This window comes from Nycticebus coucang, chromosome 7 (genome assembly GCF_027406575.1).
Source record: "Nycticebus coucang isolate mNycCou1 chromosome 7, mNycCou1.pri, whole genome shotgun sequence".
NCBI classification, from domain to species: domain Eukaryota; kingdom Metazoa; phylum Chordata; class Mammalia; order Primates; family Lorisidae; genus Nycticebus; species Nycticebus coucang.
The window spans coordinates 75514847-75534563 of record NC_069786.1 but is presented as its reverse complement, the minus strand read 5'-3'; the positions used below and the strand labels follow the sequence as shown (position 1 = coordinate 75534563).

Here is a 19717-nt window from a genome sequence, read left to right as displayed (position 1 = left end):
ATCAAAAGCTTTTTCTGCATCAATTGAGAGAATCATATGGTCTTTGTTTTTTAATTTGTTTATGTGCTGAATTACATTTATAGATTTACATATATTGAACCAGCCTTGACACTCTGGGATAAAACCAACTTGGTCATGATGTATAATTTGTTTGATGTGTTGCTGGATTCTGTTTGTTAGGATCTTGTGGAATATTTTTGCATCTATATTCATTAGTGATATTGGTCTATAATTTTCTATTCTTGTTGGGTCTTTTCCTAGTTTGGGGATCAGGGTGATGTTTGCTTCATAGAACGTGTTGGGTAGTCTTCCTTCTTTTTCTGCATTTTGGAACAGGTTGAGTAATATAGGTACTAATTCCTCTTTAAAGGTTTGGTAGAATTCTGACGTGAAACCATCTGCTCCCGGGCTTTTCTTTTTAGGGAGGTTTCGTATAGTTGATGCTATTTCTCAATTTGATATGGGTCTGTTCAACATTTCCACTTGATTCTGGTTAAGTCTTGGAAGGTGGTGTGCTTCCAAGTATCGGTCAATTTCCTTCAGATTTTCATATTTCTGAGAATAAAGTTTCTTGTAATATTCATTAAGGATTTTTTGGATTTCTGAGGAGTCTGTTGTTATTTCATCTTTGTTGTTTCTGATTGATGATATTAGAGATTTTACTCTTTTTTTTCTGATTAGGTTGGCCAGAGGTTTATCTATTTTATTAACCTTTTCAAAAAACCAGCTTTTTGATTTATTGATCTGTTATATTATTCTTTTGTTTTCAATTTCATTTAATTCTGCTCTAATTTTGGTTATTTCTTTTCTTCTACTGGGTTTGGGGTTGGAATGTTCTTCCTTTTCCAGTTGCTTGAGATGTCCCATTAAGTTGTTAACTTCCTCTCTTTCCGTTCTCTTCAGGAAGGCTTGCAGTGCTATAAATTTCCCTCTTAGAACTGCCTTTGCAGTGTCCCAGAGGTTCTGATACTTTGTGTCTTCATTGTCATTTTGTTCCAAAAAATTGGTGATTTCATTCTTAATCTCATCTCTGACCCAGCTATCATTCAGCATAAGGTTATTTAACTTCCATGTTTTTGTATGAGTATGCAGATTCCTGTTATTACTCAATTCAAGTTTTATTCCATGATGGTCCAAGAAGATGCATGGAATAATTTCTATTCCTTTAAATTTACTGAGGTTAGACTTGTGACCTAAAATGTGGTCAATTTTGGAGTAAGTTCCGTGGACTGATGAGAAGTATGTGTATTCAGTTTTGTTGGGATGAAATGTTCTGTAGATGTCTGCTAAATCTAAATATTGGATGGTTAGGTTTAAATCTAAGATTTCTTTGCTCAGCTTCTTGCTGGAGGATCGATCCAACACTGCCAAAGGAGTGTTGAAATCTCCGACGATTATGGAGCTGGAGGAAATCAAGTTACTCATGTCTGTTAGAGTTTCTCTTATAAATTGAGGTGCATTCTGGTTGGGTGCATAGATATTAATAATTGAGATCTCATCATGTTGAGTATTACCCTTAACAAATATGAAGTGACCATTCTTGTCCTTCCTTACTTTTGATGGTTTAAAGCCTACTGTATCTGCAAACAAAATTGCAATGCCTGCTTTTTTCTGATTACCCTTTGCCTGAAATATGGATGACCATCCTTTCACCCTGAGTCTGTATTTGTCTTTTAAGTTAAGATGTGACTCTTGTATGCAACAAATATCTGGCTTGAGTTTTTGTATCCAGTCAGCTAACCTATGCCTCTTTAGAGGACAGTTTAAACCATTCACATTGATGGAGAGTATTGATAAGTCTGGTGGAATTTTGGGTATCGAGTTTTTCAAAGGTCCAGTGGACATTTTTAATCCTTTCGCCAGTGTGGAAGTTGGAGTTTGATCCGAAGTTTCTGAGTGAGTTTACTTTTCTGGTATAGGATTGGGTTGGTCATTGTGGAGAATATCCTGAAGAGCTGGTTTACTTATGGCAAATTTTTTCAACATATGAATGTCATTGAAGTATTTAATTTCTCCATCATAGATGAAACTCAGTTTGGCTGGATACAAGATCCTGGGTTGAAAGTTATTTTGCTTTAGGAGATTAAAAGTTGATGATCACTCTTTAGTGGCTTGAAAAGTTTCAGCAGAGAGATCTGCACTTATTCTAATATTCTTTCCTTTGTACTTAATAGTTTTCTTTCGCCGGGCTGCTTTGAGAATCTTCTCTTTCATGTTAACTTTAGTGAAGCTAATTATGATATGTCTGAGGGATGACTTATTGGGGTTGAATCGTGCTGGGGTTCTGAAGCTGTCTGCTATCTGAATTTCAGATTCTCTAGGCATGTCTGGAAAATTTTCTTTCATAATTTCATGCAGAAGGGCCTCTGTGCCCTTCGAGGCCACTTCATCATTATCAGAAATCCCAATAATTCGTATATTGCTTTTTTTCAAATTATCTGAGAGCTCTCTGAGTGAGTGATCTGTTTTTGCTCTCCATTTCTCTTCCTCTTTGAGAGATTGGGAGCATTCGAAGACTTTATCTTCAATGTCAGAAATCCTTTCTTCTGCTTGCTCCATTCTGTTGCTGAGGGATTCTACTTTATTTTTCATATCTTTGAGGGCTGTAAATTCTTGCTTCAGTGTGTCTAAGTCTTTGGTGGTTTTGTCTTTAAATTCGTTAAATTCTTGAGAAAACTTTTGAATTTCTCCTCGAATTCCTAATTCCATTTTATTAATCTTGTCTGCAATCCAAATTCTGAATTCGATTTCTGACATCTCAGCCAGTTGTTTATGAATGGAATCTTCAATCACATCTGCCGTATCTTTTCTTGGGGGGGTTGGTCTATTCTGGTTATTCATGTTACCAGAGTTTTTCTGCTGATTCCGCCCCATGGTTATTTTACTCCCTTTGATTTTTCCCCTGGGGCTTTATCAAGGGCCCGTACAGTGTTGTGGCCTGAGAAACTGGGGCCCTGTCTTGTGCGGTGGAGCTAAGTGGTTCTGTCTTGTTTTCAGCTGGTTTCTGTTCGATCCTATTGCAACTTCTACTCTGGCTTGAAGTCTCAGCTGTGTGGAAAAATCAGCAATTAAGTCACCCCGCCTGCCCCCCTCTGGCCCCAGTTGGAAAAGGAGAATCAATCCTTCCTACAACCGCACACCCAGGGCACCGCCTGAAGAGTCCTCAGTCTATTAGCCCAGTTCAAAAGGTCCAAATCAACTGTCTCAGTCGGCACCTGGCTCGGGTGGGAGAGTTCAAGAGGTCTCTGGGAACTGGATCACAGGAGCCTGGTGACTCCTCTGACACGGCTCATCCCAGTGCAGCGTGGAGTCAGGAGGAGCCACTCAGCAAACAGAGCAGTCTGGGAAGGTTGACGTCTCCTTCCCCACTTTGCCCCTCCGTCGGACCCAGTCACTGGTATCTCTGCAGATGGCTAACCCAGTTGCCTGCAGCGAACAGACACTCTAGGGGTTTGCACCTGCCTGAATCGCAAGGAAGTCTGCCAGGCCCCCGCAGACTGCCGCTATTTAGCAGGAGGAGATGGGGCCTGACATCTTTGAGTGCTTGATGCAGGTGATGGGAAGGAGGTGTTCACTCAGGCTTAGCCCCGTTCCTGATGGGTGCTGTTAACAGAACAGAACAGACAACTTTGCGGGGTTCTGTCTCTGTTCCTGCCGAAATCGCCTACAGAAGACGGGCTGTTCTGAGTTCAAACGTCTTTGCTGCTGGAGGTTTGTGTCCTCTTTGCTGCTGAAGGCTTGCATCCGATCACCTCTCTGGGTCGGGCCCACCCTGGAAGCTTCCCGGGTTTGTGAGCATGTCAGGAAATCACCCGCTCACCGGTGGCCTCCTCTGGTTGCCCAGGGAGACAGGGGGTGTGGCCTCAGAATATCCAGAAGTGAGCCGTTCTGCCGTTAAAGAAAAAACGGCTGTTGCTCTGCCTCCAGGGAACTGCTGCTCTGGTGTAGGCACTCAGCCGACCCATTTCTCCTCTGTCTCACGCCCCAGAGTCAGCACTGTGCAGCCGCAGTTTATGCTGGGTCCACACCCCTCGAGAGATCCCCCAAGAATCCGAACTCTTGGGGGACAGGCCCCCAGACCCCGAGTGGGAGTGGGGGGGAAGCTAGAGTTTCATTCAGTTTTATGCCCAGCCGTACTGTTGCCCGCCCGGGGAGGGCTGCTGCACTGCACCGCAGGGAAGTGCCACCAAGGCTTGATTTCCCCTCAGCAGAGTGCCCTCTCCTCACTCACGTGTCTCAGAGTCAGCGCTGACCTGACACAGCTCGGGCACTGTGCACTCCCCTCGAGAAATCACCCAAGGATCCGCACTCCTGGGGGATAGGCCTCTAGACCCCGAGTGAGAGTAGGGGCTCTCAGCGGGGAAGCTGGAGTTTTATTCAGTTTTAATGTTGCCCGGGGAAGGCTGCTGCACTGCACCATAGGGAAGTGCCGCCGAGGCGTGACTCCCTCAGCCCGGTGCCCTCTCCTCGCTCGCGTGTCTCAGAGTCAGCGCTGACCAGTCGTGGCTCGGGCACTGTGCGCTCCCCTCGAGAAATCACCCAAGGATCCGAACTCCTGGGGGACAGGCCCCCAGACCACGAGTGAGAGTCAGGGGGAAGCTAGAGTTTCATTCAGTTTTATGCCTGGCCGTATTGATGCACGGGGAGGGCTGCTGCACCACACCACAGGGAAGTGCCGCCGAGGCGTGACTCCCCCTCAGCCCGGTGCCCTCTCCTCACTCGGGTGCCTCAGAGTCAATGCTGACCAGTCGCAACTCAGGGACTGTCCACTCCCCTTGAGAAATCACTCAAGAATCCGAACTCCTGGGGGACAGGCCTCCAGACCTCAGTGGGCAGGAGGGGAGTGTTGGGGATTCAGGGTTTCCGGCAGAGGATTTTTAAAGTTTTATTCAGTTTTATGCCTGGCAGGAGAACGCCACGGCACCCCAGTAGGGGAGGTAGGTCCAGTTTTTAGAAGGTCTCTCCCATGGAGTGTAGTGGGAGGGCCTTTAATTTCTGCCCGTTTGTTTAATTGTGGGGCTCTTGAGCCGGTCTCATAGGGGAGGGGGACTCCCGTCCGCTTGGTGGTGGATTTTGTACCTTTTGTTTGCGTCCTTGTGATCACAGCTTGCATCAGCGGTGTTGATGTGCGTTCTTCAACCTTCTCTCTTGGTGTGGCTCAAGTCCACCAGGATACTTACTAAATTCCTGTCCCTTAACTCTCCTTCTGGACGGGAGCCTCTGTTGAAAGCTGGCTTCAGTCCGCCATCTTCTCTCCCCTCCGCGTCTGTCTTCTTTAGAGAAGTTTCTCGTCAAGTCCCTTGCCCACCCTGAGATGGGATCACGTGTTCTTTTCTTGCTAATACGTTTGAGTTATCTGTGGATTCTGATTATTAGACCTTTATTGGAGATATAACCTACAAATATTTTCTCCCATTCTGAGGGCTATCTGCTTGCTTTACTTACTATGTTCTTGGCTGTGCAGAAGCTTTTTAGTTTGATCTGGTCCCAGTAGTGTATTTTTGATACTGCTTCAATTGCCTGGGGAGTCCTCCTCATAAAATATTAACCCAGTCCGATTCTTTCAAGAGTATTCCTGAACTTTCTTCAAGTATTTTTATAGTTTCATGTCTTAAGTTCAAATCTTTTATCCAGTGACTGTCTATCTTAGTTAATGGTGAAAGGTGTGGGTCCAGTTCCAATCTTCTACAGGTTGCCAGCCAATTCACCCAGCACCATTTGTTAAATAGGGAATCTTTTCCCCACTGGGTGTTTTTAATTGGCTTTTCAAAGATCAAATAATGGTAAGTAACTGGATTCATCTCTTGGTTCTCTATTCTGTTTCAGACATCTACTTCTCTGTTTTTGTGTCAATACCATGCTGTTTTGATCACTATCAATTTATAGTACAGTCTCAGGTCTGGTAGCGTGATTCCTCCTGTTGTATTTTTATTGCTGAGTAATGTTTTGGCTAGTTGAGGTTTTTTATGATTCCATATAAAACCAAGTATTATTTTTTCAAGATCTCTAAAATATGACAATGAAGCTTTAATAGGAATTACATTAAAATTATGTATTGCTTTGGGTAGTATAGACATTTTAACAATGTTGATTCTTCCCAGCCAGGAGCATGGTATGTTTTTCCATCTGTTAACATCTTCAGCTATTTCTTTTCTTAAAGTTTCATAGTTGTCTTTGTAGAGATCTTTCACATCCTTTTTTAGGTATACTCCCAAATATTTCATCTTCTTTGGCACTACTGTGAAAGGAATAGAGTCCTTGACTGTTTTTTCAGCTTGGTTATTGTTGGTATATATAAAGGCTACAGATTTATGGGTGTTGATTTTGTAGCCTGAGACATTGCTGTATTCCTTGAACACTTCTAAAAGTTTTATAGTAGAATCCCTTGTGTTTTCCAGATATACAATCATATCATCTGCGAAGAGTGAAAGTTTGATCTCTTCTGAGCCTATGTGGATACGTTTGATCGCCTTTTCTTCCCTAATTGCAATGGCTAAAATTTCCATTACAATGTTAAAGAGCAATGGAGACAATGGGCAACCTTGCCTGGTTCCTGATCTAAGTGGAAATGATTTCAATTTAATTCCATTCAATACGATATCGACCGTGGGTTTGCTGTAGATGTCCTCTATTAGTTTAAGAAATGTCCCTTCTATCCCAATTTTCTTAAGTGTTCTGATCATGAAGGGATGCTGGATATTATCGAAAGCTTTTTCTGCATCAATTGAAAGAATCATATGGTCCTTATTTTTTAGTTTGTTTATGTGCTGAATTACATTTGTAGATTTACATATATTGAACCAGCCTTGAGACCCTGGGATAAATCCAACTTGGTTGTGGTGTATAATTTTTTTGATGTGTTGTTGGATTCTGTTTGTTAGGATCTTATTGAGTATTTTAGCATCAATATTCATTAGTGATATTGGTCTATAATTTTCTTTTCTTGTTGGGTCTTTCCCTGGTTTGGGGATTGAGGTGATGTTTGCTTCGTAGAATGTCTCGGGTAATATTCCTTTTTTTTCTATATTTTGGAAGAGGTTTAGTAATATAGGTACTAGTTCTTCTTTAAAGGTTTGGTAGAATTCTGATGTAAAGCCATCTGGTCCTGGGCTTTTCTTCTTAGGGAGATTTTGTATAGTTGATGCTATTTCAGAACTTGATATAGGCCTGTTCAATATTTTCACTTCATTCTGGCTAAGTCTTGGTAGGTGGTGTACTTCCAGTTATTGGTCCATTTCTTTCAGATTTTCATATTTCTGAGAGTAGAGTTTCTTGTAGTATTCGTTAAGGATTTTTTGAATTTCTGAGGGGTCTGTTGTTATTTCATCTTTACCATTTCTGATTGATGAAATTAGAGATCTTGCTCTTTTTTTCCTGGTTAGGTTGGCCGAAGGTTTATCTATTTTATTTATCTTTTAAAAAAAAAAACCAACTTTTGGATTTATTGATCTGTTGTATAATTCTTTTGTTTTCAATTTCATTTAGTTCTGCTCTGATTTTGGTTATTTCTTTTCTTCTGCTGGGTTTGGGGTTGGAATGTTCTTCCTTCTCCAGTTGCTTGAGATGTCCCATTAAGTTATTAACTTCCTCTCTTCGTTTTCTTGAGGAAGGCTTGCAATGCTACATATTTCCCTCTTAGGACTGCCTTTGCAGTGTCCCAGAGGTTCTGGTAATTCATCTCTTGATTGTTGTTTTGTTCCAAAAATTTGGTAATTTCCTTCTTAATCTCGTCTATAACCCATCTATCCTTCAGCATAAGGTTGTTTAGCTTCCATGTTTTTGTATGTGTATGCAGGTTCCTGTTGTTATTGAGTTCAACTTTTATTCCATGATGGTCTGAGAAGATGCAAGGAATAATTTCTATTTTTTTAAATTTGCTGAGGTTAGATTTGTGGCCTAGGATGTGGTCACTTTTGGAGTATGTTCCATGGGCTGATGAGAAGAATGTGTATTCAGTTTTGTTGGGATGAAATATTCTGTAGATGTCTTTTTGCGTCCAGATATTGAATGGTTGAGTTTAAATCTAAAATTTCTTTGTTTAGCTTCTTCTTGGAGGATCTATCCAGCACTGCTAAAGGGGTGTTAAAATCTCCAACTGCTATGAAAGTAGAGGAAATCAAGTTGCTCGTGTCTGTTAGAGTTTCTCTTATAAATTGAGGTGGGTTCTGGTTGGGTGCATAAATATTAATAATTGAGATCTCATCATATTGAGTATTACCTTTAACAAATATGAAGTGTCCATCCTTATACTTCCTTATTTTGGTTGGTTTAAAGCTTATTGCATCTGCAAATAGGCTTGCAACGCCTGCTTTTTTCTGCTTTCCATTTGCCTGGAGTATAGATGACCATCCCTTCACCTTGAGTCTATTGTCTTTTAATGTAAGATGTGATTCTTGTATGCAGAAGATATCTGTCATGAGTTTTTGTATCCAGTCAGCCAACCTGTGCCTCTTTAGAGGACAGTTTAAACCATTCACATTAATTGAGAATATTGATAAGCCTTTCGAGAGTCCGATGGACATTTTTAATCCTTTTGCAAGTGAAGTTGGAATTTTATCAAAATTTTCTAGGTGGGGGATTTACTTTTGTGGTGGAGGATTACACTGGTCTTTATGGAGGATAGGTCTGAGAATATCCTGGAGAGCTGGTTTAGTTTTTGAAAATTTCTTCAACATGTGAATGTCATTGAAGTATTTTAATTTCTCCATGATAAACGTAACTCAGTTTAGCTGGGTACAGGATCCTGGGTTGAAAGTTATTTTGTTTTAGGAGATTAAAAGTCAATTACCATCCTCTTCTAGTTTAAAAGGTTTCAGAAGAAAGATCTGCAGTTATTCTAATATTCTTGCTTTTGTAGGTGATGGTTTTCTTTCGTCTGGCTGCTTTCAGAATTTTCTCCTTCATATTAACTTTAGTGAAATTGATTATGATGTGTCTGGGGGATGTCTTATTTTGGTTGAGTCATGCTGGAGTTCTGAAACTGTCTGCTATCTGAATTTCAGAGTCTCTTGGCATGTCTGGAAAGTTCTCCTTCATAATCTCATGGAGTAGAGACTCTGTGCCTTGTGAAACCACTTCGTCACTTTCGGGGATCCCTATAAAATGAATATTGGTTTTCTTCGAATTATCCCAGAGCTCTCTGAAAGAGTGATCTGTTTTTGCCCTCCATTTCTCTTTCTCTTTGAGAGTTTGGGAGCGTTCAAATGCTTTGTCTTCAATGTCAGAAATCCTTTCTTCTGCTTGCTCCATTCTGTTACTGAGGGATTCTACTGTGTTTCTCAGATCTTTGAGGGCTGCAACTTCTTGTCTCAATGTGTCGAAATCTTTGGTCATTTGGTCTTTGAATTTGTTCAATTCTTGAGTTATCTTTTGGGCTACTGCTTGGAATTCTAATTCGATCTTATTTGCTATCCAGATTCTGAATTCGATTTCTGACATCTCAGCTATTTGTTTGTGCATGGGATCTTGTGCTGTGTCTGCCCCATTGATCCTTGGGGGAATTGATCCTCTCTGATTATTCATATTGCCAGAGTTTTTCTGTTGATTTTGCCTCATGATTGTTTTTCACCATTGCCTCTCGCCATCCTCAGAGTTGGGGAGGTTTCTCTCCAAGATTAGACCCCAGCAGGAACACTCTATTGTTGCTGGATCTTTGTAGGGAGTGACCCTGTGTAGTTCCTCTGGGGCTGCCCCAGCCAGGGAGTTCTGGTTGTGGAAGCAGCTCCGGAGTGTGACACACCCAGATCCAGCAACATGGTGGGAGGTGGTGCACACCGTTCTGGGAGTGCCTGGTGCCCAGTGACTTTGGCACAGATAGCCCAAGGCTCCAGCAGTCTCTGGCTAGGAGAAGGGCTCTGCGCAGAGGCAGGGAGGGCTCCGGAGGGCAGGTAGCTACCAGAGTCCCTGGCCAGACAAGCGGGCCATTGTGGAGTCAGGGAGGGTACAGGAGGGAGGACGCAGTGTTGCACAACTCCCTCAGTTCTTGGTCAGGGCATGCAGAGGCCCAGTGGGCATGGGTCGCGGGTTGGGGGTCACGGCGCAGCTCTTATGGAGGTCTGGGCAGCGCCAAGCCCAGGAGTTTGAGGTTGCTATGAGCTGTAATACCATGGCACTCTACCCAGGGCAACAGCCCGTGGCTCTAGTGTGCCAAAACTGGTCTCACTCTGCCCCTGAGTGTTAAGGCTGTAAGGCAGCTCAGTCCCTGCCTTTAAGCTGTTCAGTCACTAAGTTACTAGCTCCCGACTAATCCTTGCTCTGTGACCCTGAGGGCAGAGCTTGCCAGGGCAGTTCTCTCACAATGGCTCCCTGCAGCCCATAGCTGAACACTATTAGCTCTGTCCGGCTTAGCAGCTCAGTCTGGGGCCCTAGAGAATGCCCAAAGTTCTCCACACTCCTGCTTAAGCTCTCCCCAAAGCAGTTCAACTGAGTGCCAAGTCCAAAAACATAGAAACAGATCACAGGGAAGGCCTTTCCAATTTGCAGTCTCACTGCTGCTTGTACTTACAGCTGCCAGTGGGATTAGGTCGATCGAACACATGCAACCACTTGCCAGTTTTCCACTGTTTTTGTCCTCCTCTTGGGGTCCAGAAGTCCCTTGTTGACTTTCTGTATCCTCAAAGGGATGATTATAGGCAGATCCCACCAGCCAGAGATGCCTGGAGTCTTATCTCCCCAGATTCACCGTGTCCAGTTGCAAGGAAGCTGTTACTCAGCCACCATCTTGCTCCACCCTCCCTGGGGCAGTGTTCTTCTTTACCTCCTTTCTGTTCCCTTCTCTTTTATCTTGTCTGGCCAAAGTGCCCATAGGTATCAAGTCACCCCCTGGCCGCCTCAAGCTCTTGCTGAGGGTCTTCAGAAATGCCTCTCAGAGCCCAAGCCCTATGCTCAATAGCTTTCTTTGTTTATTTCTCACTTATCTTCATTAAATATTATTTACCCTAAAGTAAAACTATTAGTTGTGAAGATATTTTAGCAGGTAAAGTGGTGTTCCTTTAAATTTACCCCATAGGTGGTTCCCTGTCCTAGGTACTTTGAGGATCTGTTCTGCCACTTCATTGGACGGATGTAAACTAATGTCATCATGTTGTCCCTTCCAGACCCTCTGCTACCTATGTAACAATGAACATAAATTCAAGTGATCATGTACATGCATGGAAATGAAAGCTTGGAAATCATGACAGAGATAAGACTTAAAGCTGTAGATTTAGGGTTAATTAAAAGTTAATTGATCCTTAGGTTATGAAGGTGGTTGAAATCCTTTAGAGAGAAAGTATACAGTGGAGATTAGAGAACTTAAAGACAAAAGCATAGGTTATTCATATATTTAGAAGGTGGGAATCAGCAAAAAGATAAAAAAATAGATAATAGAAAGAGGCTGAGAGGTAAGCTATGTTTTGGTGAATTAGATTAGCATTTCCAGCTATTTTTCTAGAACTCATTAGACTGATGTAAATTCCCTTATCTCTACTGAGATACATAGATTTATTTACCCCTGTCTAGACATACACACACATTTTTGTTTCTTATAGCAAAGATAGTTTTTATGGTGAGGAAATATGAAAAAGTAGTTGGCATGTGTAAATGTTTGTGTACCACTTTTTTTTGAAACAGAGTCTTACTCTGTCACCCTGAGTACGGTGCCATGGTATCATTGTAGCTCACAGCAACCTCAGTATCTTGGGCTCAAGAGATCTTGTTGCCTCAGCATTGCAAGTAGCTGGGTCTATAAGTGCCTGCCACAATGCTGGCTAGTTTTTATTTTTTTCTATTTTTAGCAGAGATAGGGTTTCACTCTTGCTCAGGTTGGTCTCAAACTCCTAAATTCAAGCAATCTACCTGCCTATCCTCCTTGAGTGCTAGGATTACAGGCGTGAGCCACTGCACCCGGCCTGGGGTACGCTTTTTGCAACTGAAAACTAGATAGCTCTTGGAAACAATAGTTTAATGAGTTTTAAAATAAATTTCTATAGAAGTCCATAATGACTTAAAAACTGAAAGCTTATTTGCATTTTAGAATAAAAGCAAAAGCGACAAGTGGATTTCCTCAGAAAAACATTTATATAGAACTCACCCAAATTTGTTTGCTGAGATGATTATTTAATGGGTAATTCTAGGTTAGTAACACAGGCCTAATTTATTGAGATTTCCAGAAGTCGTTTGATAAATACATTTATGATACTCTCTTAAGATAAATAGGGAAATGTGAACTTAGTGAGAGGTTGGTCAGGTTATAATTGTACCCACATGCTCAGTAGTTCATCAGCGTCAACCTGGAAGGCCGTCGGTCCTGGGGAGATACGTATCTGACTTTGTTCTGAACTCTGCGTGTTCAACATTTTTATCAATGGTATTAATGGTCAGAAGAGGTAGGACATTTTAGTTGACTAAAGCCTCAGTATGAATCAATTATCCTATGTGGTCCTTATAAAAATAAACAAGGAAAAAGGACTAATATGATCATTTTAATAAAAAAAACATATCGTATAGATCAAGGAGATGATGATCCCACTGATTACATGCCATATGGAAAGTAAATAGATCCTAGAAGCAAACATACTTAAGAGGGAGCATATTAATTAATAAGTTGAAATGTTTCCAGAAAAAGACTAGAGACAATTCTCTCTGTCTTATTACTAGTATAAATTATCTGGTAGTTTTATTTTCAGTGGAATGTACTTTTCTATTTTAGAAATTGTAAAAAAATATAAAAATAATATCCTTGGCTTCCCTTTCTGTCTTTGGCACCAACTGAAACACAGAAGCCAGGAACCAGCAACCAGCAAAAGCTGGATTGGAGGACATAGCTTGGATTTTTCTAGTGGGTTTCCTAAAACGTCACATCTGATTTCAATAGACTTGCCTAGCTGTCCACTTGGGTGCACATCTAGACACCACAGGATACCTGCAGTGGATTTTCATGCCTTAGAACCAATCTGAACACACCCATTTGGTGCATAGTGAATTCAAAAGAGAGGGCATCAGTTCCTTCTACCAACCCAGCAAGTAGATAAATTCCTCCTCAGAAAGGATTGAATATTGAGGAGACTGGTCTGGACCTTTATTCAAGTTTCTCCCTTAAGCCTGTTGTGAATTTTCAGACAATTTTAAAATATTATTCTTCAGTGGAGAGGCATAGGTTACCTAAAGAACTCATTAAGAAGTCCACCCTGATGGCCCTCGGGCCAACAAATGTCCCTGCTCTCCTAGGAAGGAATTTGTAAGCCAGGCAGGAGTTGGACCTCCCAGAAGATGATCAAAATGATGAAAGGAAGGTAAGGCAGAGGAAGAGAATGTTTTGTACATAAAAAGAGATTTAGAAGCTGCGGGGCTGGTTCTCCAAATAGTCAAAGAGCTGTTAAAATTGAGGAGCAGTTGGACTTCTGGGCAGCTTCAGGAAGCCAAGTCAGATCCATTGGTGGAAAACACAGGTCTTGCTACATATAGGAAGACATTCTTAAAACAAGTAAGGCATAAGATTCTCAAAGAAAGTGCCCTTTCAAAAAAAGTGTTCAAATAGCAGCTGCTGGAATGTCTTTGAGGAGGTTCATAGACTGAAGAGGAGGTTGGATCAAACTTCCCATGAGAAGTAAAACAAGGTCTCTACTTTCAGGAAGCATGAGGGTGGGGCAGCCAAGCTATGGCAGGGTGGCCAAAGGTGAAAAGGGCATTCCCCAATGCACATGTGTTTATTTAGTCTTTTTTTTTTTTTTTTTGTAATGAAAGGAGCATCTAAGAATATCTAGGTTTTAAAACCAGAATTTGAATTCTTGCTAAATGGCCAGAAGCAACAGCTACCTCTAAGCTGGGTTTATGCCTTCTCTGAGGGGAGATCATCTCTGCGGAACAGTCAAAAGACCACACTGTTTTGCTTTTGCTCTTCAGCCTGAAATTGCATTTATTTTCTCCAAAATCACTTACAAAGTGTATGCCAAGAGCAGGACTCTAGGCTAAAATGAAGAACTCAAAGTCAAGACAAGACATGACTTTCCTGTGTGTGTCAGTTGCCATAGGCTACAAACCAGTACAGTACACACTGATTAAGCAAAGGTGCACCGAAATGCTGGGCAAAGGTACAGAAAGGAAATATAAAACCAGCAGCTCAGGGTAGATGAGATAACCTTTTAGAATCAATGTTCCTTTGAGTCTCTGCCTCAAGGGACATTTGAGTCTCCTCTAAAACCAGAGATGGCCGTGGATTAGTAGGGAGAAAGACTGGGACAGTGTAAGCAAGGGATAAGTATGGACTGCATTCACAGCTCCCAGCAGGGCAGAGAGATAACTGGCAGGTGCTCCCCCATTGTATCTTGGTGTGCTCCCTTGTGAAAGGCCAGGTCGTGGTTATTCCACTAACGTCTACCTCCTTCGCTAGGCCGTTGTCTCCATGTGTATAGAGACTGTGTCTGCTCCTACTCACTAACCTATTCCTCTAATGCCCAGAGCAGTATCTAGTACACAGGTGTCATGGTGCTCAATAAGTGTTTTTTCAATATAAGAATAAAACTAAGGGTCTTTAAGAAAATAAAACCAGTCGTTAAGAATGATTTTATCTGGATGAGATTCGTAGAGACAGAAAGTAGGATGGTGGCTGCCAGGAGCTGAGTCAGGGGCAAGGGGAGAGGGTGAGGAGTCAGTGTTTAGTAGGTACAGAGTTTCAGTTTGGAAAGATGACAAAGCTCCGGAGAGGATGATGGTGATGGTTGCACAACAGCATGAATGCACTTGATGCCACTGAACTTGTATACTTAAACGGTACATTTATTTTTCCAAGTATACAACATGACTGAAGAAATGGAACATTTCATGTTATGTATATTTTACTACAACTGGAAAAAAAAAAAGAATGGCTTTCTTGACAGAGATGAGGGGTTATTCTGGGAAGGTCTGAGGGATCCCCTATCCCGGGGGGTCTCTGTATGTGCATATGGAGTGTAGACAAACCAGACCAAGGCAGAATTTTCTGGTAGAGGTGACTCCTCAGATCATGGTATAAAAGATGGTGATTCAGTCCAGCCTCTCTTCCATTTCACAAGGTCTGCTACATTTGGTTCAGAGGCCTGAGGTAATGTGCGTGATGCGAGGGTATATTTCAAAATAACTAAGAGTACATTTTAAATGTCTTACCACAAAAAATAAGTACATGAGGTGATGGCTCTGTTAATCTGTTTGATTTAAACATTCCACATTGTATGCCAAATCATTGCATTGTACCCCATAAATGTATACAGTTATTATTTTAATTAAAAATTAATTTAAAAAAAGAAAAAATATAAAAGCCAAATCATCTTTTTGTTCTATGGAAGGCTTTATTCCCAAATCTATAGATTGTATTTCAGAAAATAAAATCTCATATTTTGGCCTCCACAAAAATAATAATAATATTGATAATGATTCCTTGGTCATGAGACTGGACTGTGCCCAGATCAGACAAACGGTTCCACGTCTGAAATCCTTGCTCCAGGCCCCGAGGCTTTGACTCACTGTAGGTTTTCTAAGTTGTCTCTCTGAAGTTGAGCTCCATTCTAATTGAACCTGGAAAAAGAAAACTGAGAACTAAGGAAGGCTTTGCTTTTCTCTTTTGAAGGGGCAGCTGCAGGTGGCAAACGTTTTGCCCATCAATGGAACAGGGGCAGATGGGCTTTCCGGGGACCTGAAGCAGTTGTCCACTGCCAAAGAGGACAGCATCCAGAGCCCTCTCCCACAGGAAGATCTGCTGTCAGAATATGACTGTGTCTCACCTGATGACATCTCCTTGCCACCACTCCCAGGAAGCCCCGAGTCCCCCCTTACACCGTCTGACATGGAGGTGGAGGAGCCTCCCAGCTCCTCCGTGAACCTTCACGTAAGCAGCCACCAGCGGCAGGCGGGAGCCAGCAGTGCAGAGGAGGTCCAGGAATCCCTTCTCCCACCTCCTGTTGCTTTTACTGATGCATGCAATGAAAAGAGAGAAATATTTTCAAGTCATCTTGAGAGGCCTTACCCCCAACTCAAAGCTGAGCCCACATTAACCTCTGGAGGATTTCTGGAAAAGAGTACTGCCTTGCACAAAAGTAGTGCAAAACATCCAGAGAGCATGCGGAGTGAAGCGCATGAGAGAGCTTTACAGCAGCACCCGCAGGCTCAGGGCCATTTTCCGGAGACCCAGGAGAAAATGCATGCTGAGAATAACATCACTAAAACCCGAGCTAGGCTGCATGCTTCCCCCAGTGCATTCTCAGGCCTAAGGTTTCAACCAGGCACCAACCGGGGTTGTCAGAGGCAAACGGTTCCCCAAGAAGAGATTAAAAGCACATCAGCAAAGAACAGCGTGGTCAGCCTCGCTGACCAGGCACCTAATTTCTCCAGACGCCTGTCTAATGTCACTGTTACAGAAGGTTCTCCAGTGACTTTGGAAGTGGAAGTAACAGGATTTCCAGAGCCTACACTGACATGGTGGGTAGCCTATAATGACAGGTCATAAATAGAAATAAAGAGAGTCATGGGGAAAAACCAGTCCGTGGGTACTGACTTGAAAGTTTAGGGCTAGCGATTAATATTCTACAGCACTGCGGTTCTGCATGATTCGATCTCGCACCAACCCCAGCTCCTACTTTAGAAGAAGCATGATTGATACCCTTAACAAGAAAAAGTAACCATATAAAACAATAATTTAACAAACTCCCAAAGTGCTGGAATTGGCCATGCTTGTTTTTTGTTTTTCTTTCAGTTTAACATTCCATGTTTCTAAACTTCATGGGTTACGATTCTTTCCTGTTGTCTATTTCTACACAAGCATGAAATTTGCTAGAGTTTGCTTTCCTTACACATTTCGAAAAACATAAGAATTTGGGTTTTCCCTTTCCTTTCACTTACCTATTTCATCTTTTCCATCTTCCCATCAGAGTCACACACACCATTTTGTCATTTTTTTTTGTTTTATTACGATTTCTTTTTATGTATTTGTTTGATGTAAGAGGTGGAATAAAAATATTTCTTTCACAGTTGCTCCAGGTACCAGGCAATAAACCCATTTTTGAAAAGTAGTGTAATAACTGAGCTGTGAACAATATGATTTCACTCCGGAGACATCATTATTTTTTAGCCTATCTGTTTTAGTAAAAGTAAACTGTAGAAGACGGGTTTTGAATCACTTACCATTGCTGACAACCTAAACAGTTCTACCTTTTTCAATATATTGGTTGCTTTAAATAGGTAGAAATTTTTCATCCTTAGCTAGATTTATTTGGGACAAAGTTACAAATATTTGAGAGTGAGTTTATACTTACGAACTTAGATAAGTAAAATAATATTTATTTATCATAATACTTCTGTAGGTATTAAATCAACAGTTTCAAGTATTATGTGTGTCCACTGATGGTACTTGAAGTGTGAACTGGTTATCTAAAGAACTGATGAGAAACTTTGATTTCTCAAATTATTCAGAGAAACTACACTTCTGCTATAATGCAGCCACTCGTGGTTTTTGTTTTACTTTATTGCTTTTACAAATGCATGCTTTTTACAAATCAGGAATTTCATATTTATGAATTTAAAAGATATTTAATTCATGATTAAATCTTGGTTCATCCCAAAGAAAAATGTTGCCTGAAGTGTCTCTCGTTTGTGTACACATGACAAATGACTCGACTGGTATATATGATTGAAGAAGCGCTGCAGCAATACAGACACTGTTGGAGAATTATCTCAAGAGTATGAAGAAATATTTTGCCCTCAGATTTACAATTTTGCTCAATTAACAACTGACAACCTATTAGAGAATCATATATTCTTAGGATATCCAGAAAGATGCAAAATTGTCATTTAGGCAATGGGAACAGCAGAAAATTCAGGTTTATCATCACTCCTGTGTGAAAGAGTGTGGGTAGAAGTAAAGAAGCAAGAATTTCAAACATGCAAAATAAGCTATTTGCTCTATAAAAATGTCGCTAAGTGTTCATCTTCATGGGAAACTTGTAGAAATATGTCATTAACAGCCGTAATCCGGCTGCAGACATTCCTTTTGTAATTAGAAGCACTTTCTTCTAATGCAATTCATTTATAAAAATTAAATGAACCCGTTTCATCAGGAGATAATGCATCAGTACTGATCTCGGAGACAGCACATCTATCATGTAGGTCTTGTAGTATGAATATCACGGGCAGGTGAGTGAGTCTCACTCCAGTGCAAATTCTGAGAAGGAATCACAGCTGCTGTTCCACAGTGACTGAAAGAATAAAGCAGCCAAATATAGGCAATCACTGCCATGAGCAAATGGTGGCCCAGTGTGACCAGATGGTCTGGCTTCTATAGAGTAGCTTAATATCTGAATTTTCATAAGTGATATTCTAATTGTTAAAGACTGTCAAAAAATTCGATTTTTCAAAACCATGGTCTGAGCCAGTGAAAGCAATCCTCTGGCCACCAGTTGTCAACCTCTGCTTGAAAGATAAACAACCCCAGTGGAATTGGTTATGCCTGCAAAGTACTTGCTGATCCTAGAGAACATTGCAGTGATAATGGGCCTGTTCGCAAAAGTGATTAGACTTGAAAATGATGTGAATGAAGAGCAATCCTGACTTTCAAAACTGACTCTCTGCTTCAGGTACAAGAAGGGCCGGAAATTGTCCGCAGATGGGCACTTACAGGTTGTACACCAGGAGACAAGGCATTCGGTGTTCATTACGAAGGTATGCAAGGCAGACGCCGGCCTCTATGTGGCTCGGGCTCAAAACGCTAGTGGCACTCTCTCTTCCAATGCCATCCTCCACGTGACAGGTAACCGCAGGCCGCCAATCACAAGAGTAAACTGGATAACGCTGTGTGTCATCTATGTTAGCGTGTCCCTAATGTACTGGTTTCTCACCCAGTAACTGTGCTATTAGCACCAATGGATACCTTTCTCGTGCACCTACAGAACAGTGCAGGAGTTATTTTCTGCATCTCCCGCAAAGCATCCCCCATCAAGTGTATCTCCAGCCTGGCCTTCTTGCTGGTTTGGCTAATACCAAAGCTGGGTGAAGTAATAAAATTTTCTTTAGCGTGTAACGTAGCTGAGGAACTTGGTAAATTATATGCAGTGGATTAGGTAGAAAGAGATGTGTCCTATATGACATACAGAAAAATTATACCATGTTTATTCCCTCCCACTCTAAGGGCACGTGGATAAAGGCTGACATCAGCTTAAAGATGGGAGGCAAATTTCAAATCCAATTGTTCGATCATTTATTTTTACTTGTACACAGACTTCTCTTTGTAGGGAATAACAGTAGAAACTTGAACTGACGTATTGTTGCATTAGCTGTTCTTTAATTTCCTTTTTCATGTCTTGATCTCACTTTTCCTGAGTCTGTGGGTGTTACTGTAAATGATCATTCCCCATGTTGATCTCACGGGTTTGACATTGGAGAACAGAGGTGCCATCAACTTTAGATGGAGCCTCCATCTTCCATTAGCTCTGCATGTCATGCAGCGAGGTGGAACACGGACTGCAGGAAGGGGCCCCCATGACCCCTGCCACTCTGATGAAGTGCCTGGGCAGCCACATTTACAGCTGCAACCAGGTCCTACAGCTTCTAATCCTAATTCTGCTGCTAACCACTGTTACAGTCTGTGGTAAGGCATCTCACTGCTTCAGTTTCCCATCTGACAAAGGAGTTCACCATCTACCTCTTGGGCAATTGAGAGATTTTATTTTGTGTCTTGTAAAGATCTGGAAAATGGAAAGCCCACCATGAGGGCTAA

The 19717-nt window shown here is 41.7% G+C and overlaps 1 protein-coding gene across 1 annotated transcript in view; it reads left to right on the top strand.

Annotated features, from left to right (window-relative positions):
- Positions 1-19319, top strand: part of CCDC141 (coiled-coil domain containing 141) — a 211299-nt gene extending 191980 nt beyond the window's left edge. Inside the window, exons 24-25 of the mRNA XM_053598213.1 lie at positions 15581-16428; positions 18579-19319. Of these exons, the coding sequence (XP_053454188.1) occupies positions 15581-16428; positions 18579-18846 (1116 nt within the window). The 3' untranslated portion in view covers positions 18847-19319. The remainder of the gene's footprint in view (positions 1-15580; positions 16429-18578) is intronic.
- The last annotated feature ends 398 nt before the right edge of the window (positions 19320-19717 follow it).